The sequence below is a fragment of the Heterodontus francisci genome, chromosome 2, assembly GCF_036365525.1.
Source record: "Heterodontus francisci isolate sHetFra1 chromosome 2, sHetFra1.hap1, whole genome shotgun sequence".
NCBI classification, from domain to species: Eukaryota; Metazoa; Chordata; class Chondrichthyes; order Heterodontiformes; family Heterodontidae; genus Heterodontus; species Heterodontus francisci.
The window spans coordinates 102,705,513-102,727,560 of NC_090372.1; the positions used below are offsets into that span (position 1 = coordinate 102,705,513).

At 48.2% G+C, this 22,048-nt stretch overlaps 1 protein-coding gene across 3 annotated transcripts in view; it reads left to right on the forward strand.

Moving 5' to 3' along the window:
• The window catches only part of crppa (CDP-L-ribitol pyrophosphorylase A), a 481,556-nt gene that overhangs the window by 207,984 nt on the left and 251,524 nt on the right, over positions 1-22,048 (forward strand). Inside the window, exon 8 of one of the 3 annotated variants that reach the window (XM_068009398.1) lies at positions 2,036-2,131. The exons of 1 other annotated variant lie outside the window; for it this stretch is intronic. In XM_068009398.1, coding sequence (XP_067865499.1) covers positions 2,036-2,131 — 96 coding nt within the window. Of the gene's footprint in view, positions 1-2,011; positions 2,132-22,048 lie in introns of all 3 variants that reach the window. One more of the 3 variants, XM_068009416.1, reaches the window with a different exon arrangement.

A 22,048-nucleotide genomic window follows, 5' to 3' on the forward strand; every position in this document is an offset into this window, starting at 1 on the left:
GGAAGCCCTCAGCACCGGATTATTTTGGGGAACCTGGCAGAGGCTAGGCTTTTCTGAATGCCTATGAAGTGTAGATTTTGTAGAAAAACTATTAAGGTTGTTTTGTGTTCCAAGGCCAGTCAGAGTTTTTGTGAGAAGCCAGAGACAAATTGTTGGATGCACATACCCATATTTGAATTGCTATTTTAGGGGTTTGAGTGACGGAAGGTGAGTGAATGTGTCTGGTACTGAGGAGGCCCAGTGAGATGGTCTGCCAGACTGGCCCAAACAGCAGTCCCACTGTAAGAGGTGGACGCTGCTGAGGCAGAAGGTGAGTATGAGGGCACCTCGAAATGGAGATGCTCTTGAAAGGCAGAAGAAGGTTCCATAACAAAGAAGGCCCTGAGCTGTTAGTGCCATCATTGTGGAGCTGGGAAAGTTCCATTGGTGTGGGGAAATGGCCCTTAAGGGGGGGGGGGGCCTTAATTGACTGCCCACCTTTGTGGAGCTGGCTGCCAATTCCCATGGCAGCCCGACCCTGGGAAACGTGCCTGGAGGCGGGATAGCATTGGGGAACGCAGATTCTGACCATGTTGTTCGGTCCCCTGTACAAACTCCATTCCCTACCTACCAACTCTATCCCACTCTCTGGGAACTGTCTGAGGCCGAACCAGACTTTTCACAACCTTGATGTCTGATCACATATCCGCGCCATTATAAAGACCACCTATTTCCATCTCTGTAACATTTCCCAACTCCACCCCCTCCTCAGCTCTTCTGCTACTGACACCCTCATCCATGCCTTTGTTAGCTCTAGACTTAACTATTCCATTGCATCTCTGACCAGTTCCACATTCTTCCCTTTTTAAACTTGAGCTCATCCAGAGTTTTGCTTTCCATGTTCTTACATGCACCAAGTCCCATTCACCCATCACCTCTGTGCTTGCCGACCTACATTGGCTCCCAGTTCAGCAGTGCCTTTATTTTGAAATTCCTATCCTTGTTTTCAACTCCCTCCAAGGCTTGTCCCCTCTCTGTCACTGTAATCTCACTAGCCCCACAACCCTCCAAAATATGTGCATTCCTCTAATTTTGACCTCTCAGCATCCCTGATTTTAATTACTCCACCATTGTGGCCATGCCTTCACCTGCCCATGCCGTAAGCTCAGACATTCCCTCCCTAAACATCTCCACTGGCTACCTTTCTTTCCTCCTTTTAAGTCGCTCCTTAAAACGTTTCTGTTTGACCACACCTTTGCCTATCTGCCCTAAAGCTATTTTATGTGGTTCAGTGTCAAATTTTTACTTTACAACCCTCCTGTGAAGGACCTTGGGATGTTTTATTACGTTAAAGGCATTTTATAAATATAAGTTGCTGTTGTTGTTGTTCCTGGTGAAAGTGGGGTCCACAAGAATTTAAAAGGTTGGTTTCCCTATTTGCAGACCTCTTAACCCTGGGAACTGACATGGAATTAAGGGTGCATCCATGGGGTGGACAGGAGTATTATCCACCTCAAAAGGCCTCCCGGGGATTGTTTACAAGACGTTACGTAAAGGTCACTGTATTACCTCGGTTGGTTGGGTAATACGTTAAAAAATCTAGCATGTAATTACCAATGAAATTAACGCAAATAACTACTTCATCTCTGCTATTTTCAGTTAATCTAGAATGAGATTTCAGCAAAGTATTGTCACTTTTTTCATGTGTGTTTATCAGAACAGCATGAGGCAGACATTTGTTTACGTAGCACTGCTTCTAGTGGCGCTATGCAGATTTAGTCGATTCATTGGCGTAGGTTGCACGGCGAACCCTTACCTGTGCAGCCCAAACAGCATTCTTCATTGATATCATCGATGACTGCCACACGTGCCGCACAAGTTGCAGTCTGTGAGCTACCTTCCCCCAGGGAATCATCGTAAGTCTGTGTAATGTTGCTAGATCGACACTACAAGAGCAAATTTCTACCCCTATTATATTATATTTTAACTCCTGTTTAGAGTATTGTTATTGACATGTTTATCTCCTCTTCAGTGCGTTGTTTCTTGTCTTGAACAGGTCAACAACTTCGATTTACCTCAGGAAATTGCGCAGCTGGTTGAGTCAATTGAAAATGTTAAACTTTCAGCTTTGTATCCCGTGGTTGTGACTGTGGTAGGTACATAAATGAATATGTGCTGTATTCCTTGTAGAAACTTGCCTGATTTATTTACCTTTAAGCTTCTGAATTCAGTCTTCGACACAGTAATCGGTTGAGGATGTTAAACTCATGTTTATGATATTTGGGGCATGAAACTTTGAACAATAGCACTGCTGGAGAGGGAGCTACAGAAGCCATTTGCCCTCCTGAGGGTGCGTACTGCATTGCCATCCGTTTTCAGGGGGGTCCTTGTGACCCACCAGCTTGAGAAGGGCGCTTGTGCGGGCATCCCCTGCATGTGCTGGAAGCAACTGAACTCCTCCTATCACGATGTCTTACAGCCCTAACAGCTGATGTAAATGCTCCATTTCCAAATTTGGGCCATGCAGGTCCATTCAATGGATTTGGCGTCACTCACAAAAAGTTAAACATTCAGCTGCAAGAGCATTAATTAAAGGACCAGGCACTCAAGTTGATTTTGAAGAACTACTATTGCAAAGTCTCTGGGAGTACTCTGGAGAATTTTTGGAGGTGTCATGAATTCCTGTATTTGGCAGGGAGTGTTGCTGCATTCTCACAGGGAGGCAGAGGATTAGGTAACTTGGCCACACAAAGGTTACAACAGGTATGGGGACTGCAACTGCAGTGTCTCTGGGTCAGCAGGGAGTTGGAGCAGAGGCAGCGAAGAGGTCAAGCTCTGCGCGATACCCTCTGCCAAGTTGGAGCCGGATTCCTCCATTTTCCTTGACAGTGACAGGAGGCTGTCTGGCAGGCCAGCCAATGCACCCAGTATCTCGGTGTACATATCCAACAGCGGTCTCCTGTATGCCACCCCAAAGAGGTCCTCATCTGAGTTCCTTGCTGCAGAACTTGCCTGCCACCATGACCTTTGGTGAGCTGGCACACAAAGCATCCATTATCCCTGGTGTGCTGAAGCCCACTCATGGCCAGTGATTCACCATGTGCTGATCCCAACTCTGCACTCACCTTTAAAGTAAGTGCAGTGCCTGTAACTGAGCTAGTGGCTGAGCAAGTGTCAGAGCAAGTGATGGGGTTTGTTCATCGGTACTGTGCTGTTGCTCTTTATGCTCCTCCAGGGTTGCTCTGGCTAGGCAGGCAACAATTCAATTAGTTCCCTCATCTAAATCATTAATGTATATTGTGAATAGCTGGGGTCCTCGCACCGACCCCTGCGATACCCCACTCGTCACTGCCTGCCATTGAGATGTGGATTGTGATGTGGACAATTATCTCCTCCATAGGGCTCAGGAGATGCAGACGTCCTTGTCCACCTGCCGGCTCTGCTCTGCTCCCTTCTATTTTGTGCCCCCTTGTCCTGCAAGGGAGAGGGAAGAATGTCTGAAAACAGAAAATCAGGGTGAGGGAAGGGGGTTGGGGTGAGAAGCAAGAGGTCCATGGTCATACTATTTTCATCTTACTCATCATGCCAGTTAGCAGGATGCGGATGAGGGTGAGCTGGGAGTAGAGAAGGGGCATAAGGCAGAAACATGCTGTCATCCTCAGTATTTTCAGTGATGCCGAATGCCACAGGCTCTGTCGCAGCCGGTCATGGAAACATGGAAAATAGGAGCAGGAGTAGGCCATTCGGCCCTTTGAGCCTGCTCTGCCATTCATTATGATCATGGCTGATCATCCAACTCAGTAACCTGTTCCCGCTTTCGCCCCATACCCTTTGATCCCTTTAGACCCAAGAGCTATATCTAACTCCTTTTTGAAAACATACAATGTTTTGGCCTCAACTGCTTTCTGTGGTAGCAAATTCCACAGGCTCGCCACTCTCTGTGTGAAGAAATTTCTCCTTATCTCAGTCCTGAAACGTTTACCCCGTATCCTTAGACTATGACCCCTGGTTCTGGACTCCCCCAGCATTGGGAACATCCTTCCTGCGTTTACCCTGTCAAGTCCTGTTAGAATTTTATAGGTTTCTATGAGATCTCCCCTCACTCTTCTGAACTCCAGCGAATATAATCTTAACCGACTCAATCTCCCCTCATACATCAGTCCTGCCATCCGAGGAATCAGTCTGATAAGCCTTCTCTGCACTCCCTCTATAGCAAGAACATCCTTCCTCAGATCAGGAGACCAAAACTGCACACAATATCCCAGGTGTGGCCTCACCAAGGCTCTGTATAATTGAGGCAAGACATCCCTGCTCCCTGTACTCGAATCCTCTCGCTATGAAGGCCAACATACCATTTGCCTTTTTTACTGCCTGTTGCACCTGCATGCTTACCTTCAGCGACTGGAGTACGAGAACACCCAGGTCTCGTTACATATTCCCCTCTCTCAGTTTATAGCCGTTCAGATAATAATCTGCCTTCCTGTTTTTGCTACCAAAGTGGATAACCTCGCAAGTGGAGCGGTGGATAGGAAGATGTCTTGTGAAGATGCATTCACAGATCTTGACCAGCCACATGAGCTCATTAGACATCTTGTGGCACTGCTGCCAGGTCCTCAGGTCCAGGTGTTGGGAATTGACTTCCCTGGCCTCTTGTTCCCCATCCCTTCTGAGCATAGTCCTTGAGGGCCTCCTGGCCTCCACAGAACCGTGGCCTCTGTCCTCCTCTCCATCTCCACCTCTAAGGTCTCCAGCACCACATCTGTTACCCTGGAGCCTCCTTTCTGCACTGTTATTCCAGTTTCTTTGCTTAGAATTGCAGCAATAGTATTCAACAGCAGCCTCCTGTGATTCAGTGCAGCTTCCCTTTAAGAAGAACAAACTGTCTTTAAAGACAGTCTTTAAAAACAGCAGTTTGGCTGCACTATGTGAGATGAGTGAATGCTGCTTGACCCCCTACTGAGCGCGGAGGCAGCCAGCAACATGGCAGACACTTGGTTCTGCATGAAAATGAGGTGGCAGCGCCAAATTTGCATGCTGCCCATCCACACTGGAACCAGCACAGGCAGGTTATGAATCGTGACTCTCACGCCCGAAAGTTGGAGCACCCCAATTTTTAGCCTTTGGAGTCAGGTGAATGGGCACCAAAAGTAGGAAAAAAAATTCAGAATATTAAAAAATTTTGTAGTTAGGGGGAGAGTATCTTGATCACATTGGTGCACTGGAGGGGCGTTGTGAGAAATTGAGCATTGTAAAATCGAAAATAACATTTCACTATAAGGGTGATTCTGTGATCTGGTAATTCTAGTCGGTGTGACACTTACTGAGAGCGTATCTTGGGAAAGTTGTTGGGGATCCCATAATATTCTAGCCTTTCATTTTAATCACAGTCTGTGCACTTTCAATTTCCTGAGATGCGCTCCATGAGTGGTGTTTCCCAGTGGAAGGCCTGGATTAGGGAATTACCCCAAATGTTTCATTCAGAAGTAATTTTGGTTTTCTGAAACACGCAATCACATATTACTTGATATATATTTCTGAAATAAGTATTAACAGCTTAAGAGTTGACCACTAGTCCCTGAGAGCTAATGTTTGCTACCTAACGACAAGTACACAAAGTTAGGATCACATGTTGCAGGAAGTGGTCAGAGAGAGGTCAGCAGGATAGTAAATCACTGACCATCCGGCAGGGTAGGGAGAGGCTGGCAGTGCAGGAATTCTTGGGACGTGTGACACTTGCAAACCGGTTTTCAGTGCTGAATACAAGTGAGGTTGATGCCATCTTGGGAAAATGCAGTTCAGAGCACATTCCTGGTATTGTGGGGCAAATAACTACACAGGGAGGGCACAACAAAGTAGCATAGGTGTAACAATGAATTGGTTATAGGACATTCAGTAGTCAGGGGAATAGACAGACATTTCTGGAACCGCTAACATGAAAATCCTGCATGGTGTGTTGCCTCCCTGGTGCCAGGCTAAAGAACATCACTGACAGGGTGCAGAACATTTTGAGGGGAGAATGGGAACAGCCAGAAATCATGATCCATGTGGGAACTAATGACATAGGAAAGAAAAGGGTTGAGGTCCTGCAGTTAGAGTTTCAGGAGCTAGGGAGCAGGTTAAAAATCAGGACCTAAAAGGTCGTAATCTCTGGATTATGCACAGTACCATGTGCTAGTGAGTATAGGAATAGTTGGATAAAGGGTACCTCGTTGCTGGAGAAATGGAGCAGAAGGGAGGACTTCAGATTCCTGGTGCATTAGGACCAGATTTGAGGCAGGAGAGAACTGTTCATGGTGAATTGGTTGCAGCTCAACTGAGCTGGGACCAGTGTCCAGAGGGAAGGTTAATCAGTCCTGTGGGGAGGGCTTGAACTAATTTGGAAGGGATTGGGCACCAGTTTGAAACATTAGAGAGGGGAAGTTGGACAGAGGACTTGGAGAAACAAATAATACGAGAGTAAAGAATAGGAGAGATCAGACGGAGGAACAAATGTGAGGTCGTTTAAGGTGGGTTTGGAGTGCATGTGTGTAAATGCATAGAGCTTGGTGAATAAGGTTGGTGAGCTGAAGGCTCAAAGAAGGTGAGGATTTAGGACTTAATATTGCTGGTAACAAGGTATTCAGGAAATATAGGGAAGGAGAAAAGAAGTAGGGTGGGGTGGTGGCAGTGTTGATCAAAGAAACTGCTATAGCACTGTTCATTAAAGGTGAGAATGTTGTTAAAAAGGCTTATGGGATCGTAGGCATTCTTGGATCATAGGATAATGGGAAATAGGAGCAGGAGTAGGCCATTCGGCAAGTTGAGCCTGCGTCACCATTCAAACAGATCATGGCTGATCATCTACCTCTACGCCATTTTTCCCCACTATCCCCATATACCTTGATGTCGTTAGTATTCAGAAATCTATCGATTTCTGTCGTGAACATGCTCAATGATTGAGCTTCCACAGCCCTCTGGGGTAGAGAATTCTACAGCTTCACCACCCTCTGAGTAAAGAAATCTCCCCTCATCTCAGTCTTAAATGGCCTGCCCCTTATTCTGAGTGTCACCTTGTTCCAGACTCACCTTATAAATAGAGGCATAGAGTACTAAAACAAGGAAGTTCTGATGAACTTTTAAAAGTCCTCAACTCGAGTATTGTATCCAATTTTGGGCACTGCACTTTGGAAAGGATTTGAAGGCTTTTGAGAGGGTGCAAAAGATTTAGGAGAATGGTTCGGGGATGAGGGACTTCAGTTACGTGGATAGACTGGAGAAGCTGGAGTTGTTCTCCTTAGAGAAGAGAAGGTTGAAAGGAGATTTGATAGAGGTGTTCAACATCATGAGGGGACTAGATAGAGTAGATAGAGAGAAACTGTTCCTATTAGCAGAAGAGTCGAGAACCAAGGTGAGGCCATGGAGGGACTTGAAATGAAGGATGAGAATTTTACAATCAAGACATTGCTTGCCTGGGAGCCAATGTAGGTCACCGAGCACAACAGTGATAGGTGAACATGTCTTGGTGCGAGTTAAGACATAGGCAGCAAAGGTTTGGATGACCTCAAGTTTACAGAGAGTAGTATGTGGGAGACCAGCCAGGAGTGCATTGGAATAGTCAAGTGCAGAGGTAATAAAGGCAAGAATGAGGGTTTCAGCAGCAGATGAACTGAGACAGGTGATGTTATGGAGGTGGAAATAGGTAGTCTTGGTGATGGCATGAATATATGGTTGGAAGCTCATCTCAGATTCAAATATGACACCAAGGTTGCAAACAGACTGGTTTAGTCTCAGACTGTTGCCAGGGAGAGAGATGGAGTCGGTAGCTTGGGAATGGAGTTTGGAGTGGAGACTGAAAACCATGGCTTCAGCCTTCCCAATATTTAATTGAAGAAAATTTCTGCTCATCCAGTACTGGATGTTGGATAAGCAGTCTGATAATTTAGCAAGAGTGGAGGAGGTGAGAGAAGTGGTGGTGAGGTAGAGCTGAGTGTTGTCAGCATACATGTGAAAACTAATGCCATACTTTCGGATGATGTCGCAGAGGGGCAGCATGTTGATGAGAAATAGGAGGGGGACAAGGAAAGATCCTTGGGGGACACCAGAGGTAACAGTGCAAGAGCAGGAAGAAAAGCCATTGAAAGTGATTGTTTGGCCACACAGATAAGAATGGAACCAAGTGAGAGCAGTCCCACCCAGCTGGATGACAGTGGTGATGTGTTGGAAGAGGATAGTATCGTCAACCATGTCAAAGGCTACAGACAGGTTGAGAAGGACGAGGAGAGAAAGTTTACTTTTGTCGCACTCATGCAGGATTTGTGACTTTGTTAAGAGCAGTTTTGATACTGCGACTGGGGCGAAAACCTGATTGGAGGGATTCAAATATGGAGTTCCAGGAAAGTTGGGAAGGAATTTGGGAGGACAACGCATGCAAGGACTTTGGAGAGGAAAAGGAGTTGGAGATGGGGTGGTTATTTGCAAGGCCATTGTGGTCAAGGGTTGTTTTAAGAGGTGTGGGGCGAGGGGTGGTGGTGGTGTTGATAAGGGCAGATCTAAAAGAGACAGGAACAACACCTGAAGAGAGAGAACCATTGATAATATTGGCTGACATGGGGACCAGGAGAGTATGTTGGGTGGTCAGTAGTTTAGTGGGAATAGGGTTGAGGGAACAGGAGGTGGGTGTCATGGACAAGCTCAGAGAGGACACAGGGGGAGATAGGAGAGAAACTAGAGAAAAATGCGAGCTCAGGACTAGGGTAGGGGGGATCCTTAGAAGAATTTTGGCCCAGTGGGCTAGTGGAAGGGAGAGTCTTGGCAGAGGCAGCTGATTTGATGGTCTTGACCTGAATGACAAAGAAGTGCATGAGCTCCTCGGACTTATTGCTGGAGGTGAGGGTGGAAAAGATGGGGAAAGGGGTTAAAAAGATGGTTTGCAGTAGAGAAAAGAAGCCAGGGGTTATCTTTGCATTCCAGGATAATCCTGAAATAATGAGCCATTTTAGCAGATGACATGGTCCAGCCAAATCTGATCGCTAAAGCAGTTGATGCCATATTTTTTCTAGACTTGGACTTAAAGGAACAGAGATGAGGGCTGTACCGGGGAAACGGCTACTGTGAGAGAGAATAATGGTTTTATTGGGTCTAGGGCATCAAAGGTGAGGGTGCAGTTGAGTAAATCAGTAGCAGTGGAAATGTTGTGGCGAACGGTGGGGCAAAGGCTAGATAGTTGGGAGTTTGAAAGTGCAGTTGTAAGTAAATTAGGGGACAATTTTTTGCAGAATGTGATGGGCTTGGAACGTGGAAGAGGGATGTGGGTGGAGAGTGATACAAGGAAGTGATCAGAGATGGCCTTATCTGTGATTGATACAGTGGGACTAGCAAGACCATTTGAGATGACAAGGTCAAGGGGGTGGCTGTGAATAAAGATTGGCAAGTTCACATGGAGGGAGAGATTTAACGAGGATAAGAGGGCAGTGAATTCAGAGGAGAGAGAACGTGATGAGTTGGGATGGGGGTTGAAATCACAGAGGATGAGAAGTAATTCGGTGCAGAAGCTGAGGGAGGAAAGTAGTGAAGATATCACAGTGAGAAAATTATTATCATACCTGGGAAGGCTGAAGAGAATGATGATTTTGAATGAGAGGTGAGAGGGGTGGAACAAGGTGAGATGCTCAAAGAATGAGTAGGGGGTCAGACCAAGATGTGAATTGGTGATAAGTGCCACACCGCCACCGTGACGATCTTGTCGGGGCAAGTGATGGAAGATAAACCAGATATAGCAACAAAGTCTGTCAGTGAAGCAGCAGTTTAAGCAGGCTGGCAGCGCTTTAAAAATGGCATCGGTGTCACATCGCTGATGATGGTGCCTTGCTGCCTGCCCCCGTCGCGTAATTGGAGGGGCCCCATGCCTCCATTATGATAACTGTCTGCCCACCATGTGATGTTGCTGTGCTGCTGACCCCCGTTGCATGGTGTCCCTCTGCTGCTGTACTGCTGACCACCCCCACCCCCCTGTCTGGAGTCCCTCTGCTGCTGTGCAGATAGGCCGCTGACCCGAGGCTTCATAGGGTCAAAATCTCTCCGGAAGCCAAGAGAGAACGAGAGGGTGGCCCCACGGTTCAGCGATGCCTCCCTGGAAATAAACCTCCAGGCTGGAAGGGAAAGGCAGGACATCCTCTTTCCTAAGGATGACAAGAAGATGTCCTCCCACCAGAACAAGCAAGCCTTGATGGAGATCACAGAGGAGGTCAGCAGCCGGGGGTCACCAGCACAACTAGGTCCAGTGCAGGAAGAGAGTCAATGACTTACTTTGTTCTGCCAAGGTGAGTGCTCCATACCTCTCCCCTCTTTGGGGCTTGCTTAGGAACATAGGAAATAGGAGCAGGAGTAGGCCATTCAGCCCCATGAGCCTGCTCTGCCATTCAACGAGATCATGGCTGATCTTCTACCTTAATGCCATTTTTCAATACTATCCCCATATCCCTTGATATCTTTAATATCTTGCTTGTAGCTACGCGGGAGGCAGTGCAACATGGGGTGGGAGTCACTACAAAGGCGATGACAATGGTGGATAGGCATCACCACATTCTGGCAGGTGCATGGATGCATCTTGGCGACAGGCCACCTTCTTTCACAGGTCAGCCCAATGACATCCCCTGAGAGCCGACATGGGGAGGAGGCTTGTTGGAAACCCCAACAGGGAACAAGGGCTGCCACTAGCAGAACTGTTCTCTTGCTCTTCTTGCGAAGTCTGAGTATGTCCCTCTTTCCACTTGCAGGACAAATGGGCCCACAATGCCAGGGAGACATCAAGGACTGGCGGAGGAATAACTGATATCCGACCTCTTTCCACGGCTGAGGAGGAGGCACAGGAGCTGGCAGGGTCCCAGGGCGGCCCCTCAGTAGCGGATGGTGAGACTGGAGTCTCCACACAAGAGAATGAGGATTGTCTTCATTTGACATTCACTGCACTTTTGGAGATCCATATCATGCATGGTTGACATGAAAATGTTTGTTTTCTCTCATGCAGGTCAGTGTCTGCAGGTGGCTCCAACTGAAGGGGCAGATCATTCAACCTCTGAGGAGGAGCAGTTAGAGAAAACACCGTCACATGACTCTCCTGCAGCTTCCATCAGAGCAGATACTTTCACCTCAGTGGGTTTCCGCTTGGTTTTAGAATCAGGGTCACAAGCTGGTGAGAGCACTGCACACATGCCCGAGCAGCTGGCTGAGGCTGTAACATTCGGGGTCTCTGAAAGTTAGAGGACTGTGGGTGTCCAGACCCATGCTGAACCCCAGGCTGATAATGAGCCTCTGTTGACGACAGCCGGAGACGCCAGAGGCCATGAGCGGACAATGGAGGAGTCCATCCATGCCATGAGTACTGCCATGGCTCAGGTGTGTGAGCACTTGGCTTCCTCCATTGAGAGGTTGACGACCCTCATAGCCAGATCCCACGGATGCACACAGACCTGCACACCATCGCCTTGGCCAAAAGCTCAACGCAGCAGTGGCAAGGCAAGAGAAGGATGAGCCATTTGGAGTCTTCTCCAAATCCTCATTCTTCTCTGGTCAGCAGGGAGTTTCAAGAAAGTCTTGAAAGGGAAGAGGAGAGGCTGACCTCCACATCTGAGGGCTCCCCTCAGGGGACTCTGAGTGTGGACAGCGGCTTCCCTGCCCCTCCGCCACTGGGTCCAGCTCCAGTAGCTGTGACGCATGCGGATATTCCTGCACTTGTTCAGGAAACCTTCAGGCAGCCGGGGCCCTCCAGGCCTCATGCAGCCAGAGGATGGCTGCCGAAGTCATCACAGGCCAAGGGACAGCCTGATCAGCAGCCTGCCTCCAGCCCAGATGTTGTCGCAGGGGTCACACCTTGTAGAAGCACACGGAAATGTATAAAGAAAAGCATTTAGACACACTTGGGGTTTCACGGGTGTTTGACATTTTCCATTTGTTTTGTTATGAAGTTCTATCGTTAATGCAGTTCACTTTCATTGTTGGAAAATGCTTAATCTTTAATACCTTAATTGTGAGATGCTGCCTTTACCTTCTCCCTTATTGGGCAACCAGTGTAGGCACAGCCCTCCTTTGGTAAGCATCTCACATGAGCCACAGCGCGTGCTTCAGCTGGGCGCTGGACATGGAATCCAAATAGAAATGAGGCGACAGACACAATGCATTGAGGTCAGTCCTTATTGCTTTCACTACGAGATGCCATCATGCTGGCTGAAAGCGAGTAAGTATGGGACTGTCTCTTGCCTCCTTGGAACGTCGCCTCAAAGTGCCTGGCCTTCGGAGCAAGGGGTTCAACACCCAGTGCTGCCTGCTCAGTGCCCTCCTTTGCATCCTCCTCGTTGGTTGAGGAATGGTGATCAATCATATCCTCTTCACGTAAGTCCTCCTCCCCCTGCAGTGTTAGATTGTGTAGAGCACAGCAGATAACCACAATTTGCGAGACCTCGCTGGGGCATACTGCAGGGCTCCACCGAATCAATCCAGGCACTGAAATCTCATCTTCAGCAGCACAATGCCCTGCTCGATGGTTGCTTGGGTAGAGCCGTGACAAGTGTTGTACCTCTCCTCTGCTGCATTGCAAGGGTTCCTCACAGACGTGAGTAACCGTGTCTTCAATAGGTAGACCTTGACCCCAAGAATCCGTCCCTGAAGGCAAGCGGGAGGCCTGAAAAGCTGTGGCACATGGGACTGTTGATGTAGGCATCATGGCTGCTTCCTGGGAAGTGGGCAAACACCGGTAGGAAACACTTTCGGTGGTTGCAGACCGGTGAACATTGCTCGACTGGATGCCCTTCCTGTTGATGAAGGCGGCTGGCTGGTCCGTTGGAGCCTTGATGGCCACATGCGTGCAGTCTATCACACCTTGCACCTGGCGAAATCCAGCGATGGCCCCAAATTCGAGGGCCCTCTCTGCCTGACTGTCAGGGCCGGTCAGGTAGTGCACATAGTCACCAGCCCTCTTGAACAGGGCATTGGTCCCCTCCTTGATGCAGTGGTAGGCTACTGGCTGGGAGACCCCACACATGTCCTTGGTGGCTCCTCAGAATGATCCAGGCACATAAAATTTAAGTGCCACTGTGATCTTCAAGCCCACGGTCATAGGGTTTAAAAAATTTTTTTTTATATTCATTCATGGGATGTGGCCTTCGCTGGCTAGGCCAACATTTATTGCCCATCCCTAATTGCCTTTGAGAAGGTGGTGGTGAGCTGCCTTCTTGAACCGCTGCAGTCCATGTGGGGTAGTGACACCCACAGTGCTGTTAGGAAGGGCGTTCCAGGATTTTGACCTAGCGATAGTGAAGGAATGGCAATAAAGTTCCAAGTCAGGATGGTGTGTGGCTTGGAGGGGAACATGCAGGTGGTGGTGTTCTCATGCATCTTCTGCCCTTGTCTTTCTAAGTGGTAGAGGTCGCGGGTTTGGAAGGTGCTAAGGAGCCTTGGTGCGTTGCTGCAGTGCATCTTGTAGATGGTACACACTGCTGCCACTGTGCGTTGGTGGTGGAGGGAGTGAATGTTGAAAGTCGTGGATAGGGTGCCAGTCAAGTGGGCTGCTTTGTCCTGGATGGTGTCAAACTTCTTGATCGTTGTTGGAGCTGCACCCATCCAGGCAAGTGGAGAGTATTGTATCACACTCCTGACTTGTGCCTTGTAGATGGTGGACAGGCTTTGAGGAGTCAGGAGGTGAGTTACTCAGAAACATAGAACATAGAAAATAGGAGCAGGAGTTGTTTAATTGTCCACCACCATTCATGGCTGGATGTGGCAGGACTGCAGAGCTTAGATCTGATCCGGTGGTTATGGGATAGCTTAGCTCTGTCTGTCGCATGCAGCCTACACCGTTTGGCACGCAACTAGTCATGTGTTGTAGCTTTACCAGGTTGACACCTCATTTTGAGGTATGCCTGGTGCTGCTCCGGGCAAGCCCTCCTGCACTCTTCATTGAACCAGAGTTGGTCCCTTGGCTTGATGGTAATGGAAGAGTCAGGCAGATGCCGGGCCATGAGGTTACAGATTGTGGTTGAGTGCAATTCTGCTGCTGCAGATGGCCCACAGCGCCTCACGGATGCCCAGTTTTGTATTGCTAGATCTGTTCGAAACCTATGCCATTTAGCATGGCGGTAGTACACACAACACGATGGAGGGTATCCTCAATGTGAAGGCGGGACGTCGTCTCCACAAGGACTGTGCGGTGGTCACTCCTACCAATACTGTCATGGACAGATGCGTTTGCGGCAGGCAGATTGGTGAGGACGAGGTCAAGTATGTTTTTCCCTCTTGCTGCTTTCCTCACCACCTGCCACAGACCCAGTCTAGCAGCTATGTCCTTCAGGACTCGGCCAGCTCAGTCAGTCGTGGTGCTACTGAGCCACTCTTGATGATGGACATTGAAGTCCCCCACCCAGAGTACATTCTGCGCCCTTGTCACCCTCAGTGCTTCCTCCAAGTGCTGTTCAACGTGGAGGAGTACTGATTCATCAGCTGAGGGACGGTGGTAGGTCGTAATCAGCAGGAGATTTCCTTGCCCATGTTTGACCTGATGCATGAGACTTCATGGGGTCCTGAATCGATGTTGAGGACTTGCAGAGCGACTCCCTCCTGACTGTATATAACTGTGCCGCCACCCCTGCTGGGTCTGTCCTGCCGGTGGGACAGGACATACCCAGGGATTGTGATGGCGGTGTCTGGGACATTGTCTGTAAGCTTTGATTTGGTGAGTATAACAGGGTTTATGAGATCCATGTCAGGTGATCAGCAGGCCTCCAGAGCATGGTCCTTGCAGAGATGAAGTTGCCTAGGCAGCTTTGCCTTTGCTGCTCCTCTTGTCTGACTTGCTTGAGAATCAACCCTCTCACATGATTTTTTTTTTAATTTCCAAAATATAGTTTATTCATAAAAATGTGTAAAAATTACATTGCCAAACAGTTTCAAAACAGCAGCAAAAAATACAAACATTACAAGGGAGATCAGTTTCCTTCAATACTATCATGAGTTTCTTCACAACCCTTCCGTTTCACAATTGTCATGCCAATTACAGTTTTACATTTACAGCAATTGAAAATATTAACGATACAGTTCGAGGGGTTTCCCATGGATCCAGCCCCTCAGTTCAGCTTGGTGGGGGGACCTTACACAGTGGTCTTTCCCCATTGAGCCTTTGCTGCGGCTGCCCCCAAGCTTTAGTGCGTCCCTCAGCACGTAGTCCTGGACCTTGGAATATGCCAGTCTGCAACATTCGGTGGTGGACAACTCTTTGCGCTGGAAGACCAGCAAGTTTCGGGCAGACCAAAGGGCGTCTTTCACCAAATTGATAGTCCTCCAGCAGCAGTTGATGTTTGTCTCGGTGTGCGTCCTGGGAACAGCCCATAGAGCACAGACTCCTGTGTTACAGAGCTGCTTGGGATGAACCTTGACAAAAACCACTGCATCTCTTTCCACACCTGCTTTGCAAAGACACATTCCAGGAGGAAGTCGGCGACCGTCTCTTCCCCACCACAGCCAACACGGGGGCACTGTGCGGAGGGGGCGAGACTTCGGGTGTGCATGAAGGATCTGACGGGAAGGGCCCTTCTCACCACCAGCCAAGCTACATCTTGGTGCTTGTTTGAAAGTTCTGGTGATGAGGCATTCCGCCAAATGACTTTGACGGTGTGCTCGGGGAACCATCCGACAGCATCCACCGTCTCCTTTTCCCGTAGGGCCTTGAGGACATTCCGTGCAGACCACTGCCTGATGGACCGGTGGTCAAAGGTGTTTTCCCACAGAAACTGCTCCACGAAGGATAGGTGGTACGGCACGGCCCAACTGCATGGAGCGTTCCGTGGCAATGTGGCCAAGCCCAACCTTCGCAACACCGGGGACAGATAGAACCTCAGCACGTAGTGACACTTGGAGTTTGCGTACTGGAGGTCTACACACAGCTTGATGCAGCCGCACACGAAGGTGGTCATCAGGATGAGGGCCACGTTGGGTACATTTTTCCCGCCCTTGTCCAGAGATTTGAACATCGTGTCCCTCCGGACCCGGTCCATTTTAGATCCCCAGATGAAGCGGAAAATGGCTCGGGTGACTGCCACGGCGCAGGAGTGGGGTATGGGCCAGACCTGCGCCACGTAGAGCAACAACGTGAGCGCCTCGCACCTGATGACCAGGTTCTTACCCACAATGGAGAGAGATCGCTGCCCCCACATGCCCAACTTTTGTCGAACCTTGGCTACTCGCTCCTCCCATGTTTTGGTGCACGCCCCGGCCCTTCCGAACCATATCCCCAGCACCCTCAGGTAATCTGACCTGACAGTGAAGGGGACAAAGGATCGGTCAGCCCAGTTCCCAAAGAACATGGCCTCGCTCTTGCCGTGGTTAACTTTGGCTCCCAAGGCCAGTTCGAACTGGTCGCAGATGCTCATCAGTCTGCACACGGACAGCGGATCCGAGCAGAAGACAGCGACGTCATCCATGTACAGGGAGGTTTTAACCTGAGTGCCTCCGCTGCCTGGGATTGTCACCCCTCTTATGCTCGCATCCTTCCTAATAGACTCAGCAAAGGGTTCAATACAGCAAACAAACAAGACCGGGGAGAGAGGACAGCCCTGTCTGACTCCAGATTTGATCGGGAAACTTTCCGATTCCCACCCGTTGATTGAGACTGCGCTACTGATGTTTGTATAGAGCAGTTGGATCCAATTGCAGATTCCCTCCCCAAACCCCATTTTGGAAAGCACGTCCATCATGTAGGTGTGCGATATCCTGTCAAAAGCCTTCTCCTGGTCCAGGCTGATGAGGCAGGTGTCCACCCTCCAGTCCCGTACGTAGGCGATCGTATCCCTGAATAGCGCGAGACTATCAGAGATCTTCCTGCTGGGTACAGTACAGGTCTGATCCGGGTGGATCACCAACTCCAGAGCAGACTTGACTCGACTGGCTATGACTTTGGACAGAATCTTGTAGTCAACATTAAGCAGTGAGATGGGCTGCCAATTTCTGATTTCTGCCCTCTCCCCCTTCTGCTTGTAAATGAGGGTGATGATGCCTTTCCTCATGGATTCTGACATGCTGCCGGCCAGGAGCATACTCTCGTATACTTCCAGCAGGTCCGGGCTGACCCAGTCCCACAGGGCCGAGTACAACTCGACCGATAAGCCGTCGCTTCCGGGAGTTTTACTCGTCTCGAAGGACTCGACGGCCTTTGTCAGCTCGTCCAGAGTTAGCGGCTTGTCCAGTCTCTCCCTCCTGCTGTCATCTAAGACCTCTGTGATAAATGACAGGAAGGACTGTGAGGCTCTGCTGTCTGTGGGCTTCGCGTCATACAGCCCAGCATAAAAGGATTTGCTGATCCTTAGTATGTCGGACTGCGAAGACGTTACCGAGCCATCTTCTTCCTTCAGGCTGCTGATAACAGAGCTCCCTCTGTGTACCTTTTGGAAGAAGTAACGCGAGCACGTCTCATCCTGCTCGATGGAGCGGACTCTGGACCGGAAGATGATCTTGGAGGCCTCCTTGGCAAAGAGCGAGGCCTGCTGGCTCTTCACCTCTTGGAGGTCCTCCTTGACCTCGACCCCCATTGACTGCAACCGGAGTAGATTTTGCATAATTTTCTGGAGTCGGGACATTTTCCTCTGTCTCTCTCTCACCCTCTGAACACCTTTGTGGATGAAGAACCTCTTGATGTTCTCCTTGATCGCTTCCCACCAGTGAACTGAAGACTCAAAGAGGGGTTTCATGGTCCTCCAACCTTTGTAATCCCTTTTGAGTTCCTCAACGTTCTCTGGGGTCAGCAGTGTAGCATTGAGCTTCCACGTCCCTCTGCCAACCCGCTGGTCATCCTGTAAGTGACAGTCGGCCAGTAAGAGGCACTGGTCGGAGAAGAACACCGGCTTGACATCGGTGGATCCGACCGTGACAGCACGGGACACAAACAGGAAGTCAATCCTGGAACGGGCAGACCCGTCCGATCTTGACCATGTGTATCTGCGCTGCGCTCCGTCTGCAGGTTTGCTGAAGACGTCGTGCAGTTTGGCATCTTTAACTGTTTCCATTAGGAATCTGGACGTAGCGTCCAATTTGCTGTCGTCACTGCCGGATCGTCCAGCCGCATCGATGATGCAGTTGAAGTCACCGCCTAGGATGACCGGCCTGGACGTCGCCAGCAGCAGTGGGAGCTGCTGGAAGACGGTCAGCCGCTCGCTGCGTTGTACCCTCTCACATGATAGTATGGCCACCTGTGCAGATCACCTGACAGTATCCCACCTAGTAATGCCACCTGGCAGTATCCCCACCTGGTGATGCCACCTCACAGTATGGGCGCCTGGTAATGCCATCGGGCAATGCACAGCACTGCGAGCTGACAATATCATTCACTTCCCCCACCTCTATCCAGTGCTTGTCATGGCTACCTTCCCATTGCAGCACTGAGGCCTCACCTTGGTGCCACCACCTTTCAATGGCCAGGAATCCGAAGGCACGTGGGGGCCGCCGTTGTCTGCTTAATTCCAAGCCCACTACTGAATCACTTTTAGTTGCATGCAAATATATTGTAACTATCTGTTCAGCAATTTAAATTATACTCCCATTGCCTTGTGGCGGCAACGCTGCCTCAGAGCTTTCTCGCCACTGACTAAATCCAGAACAGACGTCACACTGTGCATTTCTGGGTGGACGTGTATGGCGTTATTCTCTGCCCATCCCCCACACCTCAATTCCCACTCCAAATGGCTTCACTAAAGTCAGCCCAAAGACTCAACTAATGTGAGCCCAAGAGTCATAGAGTTATACAGCACAGAAACAGGCCCTTCAGCCCATCGTGTCCATGCTGGCCATCAAGCCTATCTGTCTTAATACCATTTTCCAGCACTTGGTCCATAGCCTTGTCTGCAATGGCGTTTCAAGTGTTCATCCAAATACTTCTTAAATGTTGTGAGGGTTCCTGCCTCGACCACCCCGTCATGCACTATGTTCCAGATTCCAACCACCCTCTGGGTGAAACTTTTTTCCTCAAATCCCCTCTAAACCTCCTGCCCCTTACCTTAAATCTATGCCCTCTGTTTATTGACACCTCCATTAAGGGAAAAGGTTTCTTCCTATCTACCCTATCTATGCCCCTCATAATTTTGTATACCTCAATCAGGTCCCCCCTCAGCCTTCTCTGCTCCAAGGAAAACAACCCGAGCTTATCCAGTCTTCTTCATGGCTGAAATGTTCCAGCCCAGGCAACATCCTGGCAAATCTGCTGTGCACCCTCTCCAGTGCAATCACATCCTTTCTATAGTGTGGCGACCACAACTGCACACAGTACTCCAGTTGTGACCTAAGTAGCGTTTTATACAGCTCCATCATAACCTCCCTGCTCTTATATTCTATGCTCCGGCTAATAAAGGCAAGTACCTGTGCTGCTGCCTTCAGTGATCTATGGATAAGTACATCAAGGACCCCCTGACCCTCTGTACTTCCTATGGTCCTACCATCCATTGTATATTCCCTTGCCTTGTTAGTCCTCCCAAAATGCATCACCTCACACTTCTCAGGATTAAATTCCATTTGCCGCTGCTCAGCCCATCTTACCAGCCCATCTATATCGTCCTGTTAAATATGTTAAGAGAATTGAATGTGTAAGTTGTGGTATAGAAACATCTCTTAGTAAATGCTGTATATGATAATTGAGGTTAAGCAAAAACCAGTGATTCTTTCTTATTGTATTCTGATCCAGCCCTGAGTAATTACTTCAGAGAATGTGTGATATGCTATTATAGGTTGTTACGACCAGGTGAGAAAGGTGTCTAGGGGTCCCTCTCAGCCTTCACCAGGTCTTACCGTAACAGGGTTTAATTTTAAACACAAGTTTCTTAGCTCCCCATTTGGTGAATCCTTGTTCACCGCTTTCCAATTGTAAGGCAAAGAAAACAGCACAAACAGGTTTTCTTCGGTTTAAAGAAGAACAGTTTAAATTTATGAAATTAAACTTAAGCTCTAATTCAGTTAACGCCTATGGATACACAACGTGCCCACGCTAACATGCATACGCGATACACACATGCAAACAGAGACAGAAAAGAGAAGAAAAATGGAGTGGAAAAGTTTGAGGCAATATCTGAAGAGTTTTTGTTACAGTTCTTTGAGCTCAGTGTAAGGTCTTTGATTGGAGGTCGATATTGCTTTTCCTTGGGGCCCAGTATTCTTCTTAAACCTTGTTCGCTGTAGGAGACTTTTCTCTCTTGGGGTTCATGTGTCTTCAGTGGATTCAGAGGCTTGTGAGAAAGAGATGGTTGCAGGCAGACAGGAGGGGCTGTGGTGAGCCAGCCAGGAGAGACCTCAGTCCAGGAGCATTCTGCTTTCTGCCCAAACTGTTTGTACAAATTCAAAAAACTCAGGTTGCCCAGCAGGTTAGTCTGTGATTAGTTGGTTTGACCCTGTCTGTTTGTGTATTCGGCCATCTTAGCAGTAAACCTGGAGTGCGAGCTCTCCCATCTTCAACGTCTGGTGTTCAAAAGTCCATTGTGGGTTGAATGTGTCAGGGAATGGTCCTTTTTCCTTCCAAACACTGTCTGTTAATATGCAAATGTCTTTCCAGCCAAGATCTGGCAATTTTTCAAGGCAAGTCCTTTCTTCACTTCAACAACAGTTTGAAATTTAATGTCCATGTGGAAATTAATATGCCTCATGCTTGGCAGGTGGGGGCCTGCATGACAAGGTCTTTTGATGTTAACATGCATAATGTAGAATGGTGATACTGTTGGCACTAACAATTCACAGTCAGAAGTAAATTTAGGATAGCATGCACCACACAGTATGATCTAGTCAGGGATATACAGATGGTGTTACTGCAAGAGCTCAGAATATAATTGATTTATAATATTTAATTATATGCATGAACGTTTTATTACTTTACAATGTTTTGATTTATTAGCATGCCATTTTGTTTTGACTTTTTATAAATCAAATAGTTCAACATTTTTATGCAGAGGAATGTCTTGTTAAGCTATCGTACATTTTGATTACATGATTCCCCGATTGTCTATTTATTCATATTAATGGCAATAATTTTTGCTGGGGTTCTCCTGATCTCCCAGTTCTCCCACTGGCAGAAGATTGGTGGAAACCCTGGGGAAATGGTCATTTATCTCACTTTCCGAGAGTTTCCGCTGATCCTGCATAAAAGTTGCAGTGGGAGATAGGGAAACCCTTTTGGAAGTTCATTCCCTAAAAGCATAAAGGGTTTGATTCCTCAAGGTAGTCTTGCATCATCTTCATCTCAAGGGGGCTGGAATACAAAGGTAAGGGAGTTATACTTCAGTTGTGCAGAGCCTTACATTTAGATTTTATTAACTGCTCCAGCTGCAACTAATGCATGGAGATCAGCCTCTTCTCAAATGTGTAGATGTTATCCGTTTCTTGGCGACCAAGATTGGATGCAGTATTTGAAGTGTGATTTGAATATAGGACCGTAAAGTTTAATCATTACTTCCTCTAACCTATATCCCACTATTATGGCTGTGGAGTTTGTTATCCTACTGGCTTTGTTGACTGCTGCTCTGCATTGGTTGATAATAGCTTCACCCATCTGATGCTTACTATGCGCTAGCACGACATTGTTACAAGCTTCTCATTGGTTAATTGTACTGTGAATAAAAGAACTATCTGTGACAACACAGCCACTGTCACTGGAGGCTCGAGGAGTAACGGATTACGACCAGCACTTCATTGCACATAGCCATTACAGGTTGTGGCTGTGATTCGGGCTGGGGCAAGGAGCTGATTATCTGTTAGGTTCGCATGCATGAAATCCTCGTCTGTGATGAAAAATGTTCCAAGGGGCCGTACATTTGACATCTCTGCTCTAGAAGGAAAAATATTCAATTTTAAACTTTAATGGTATGTTACTAAGTGTTAAATTAATAGCATGAATAAATGGGACGAGTGCGACAGAAGTGTTTCTTTTACCACAAGAAAAATGAAGATTCTTATCAAACAAATTACTGGTACTGGGCGTACTGACTGTTTGAGCCATCAAACAAAGTCCTGGATTCATCAAAAGCTGTATCTAAGCTGTACCCACAGATGTTTGTTTTGATTTCTATTTATGTGTTTA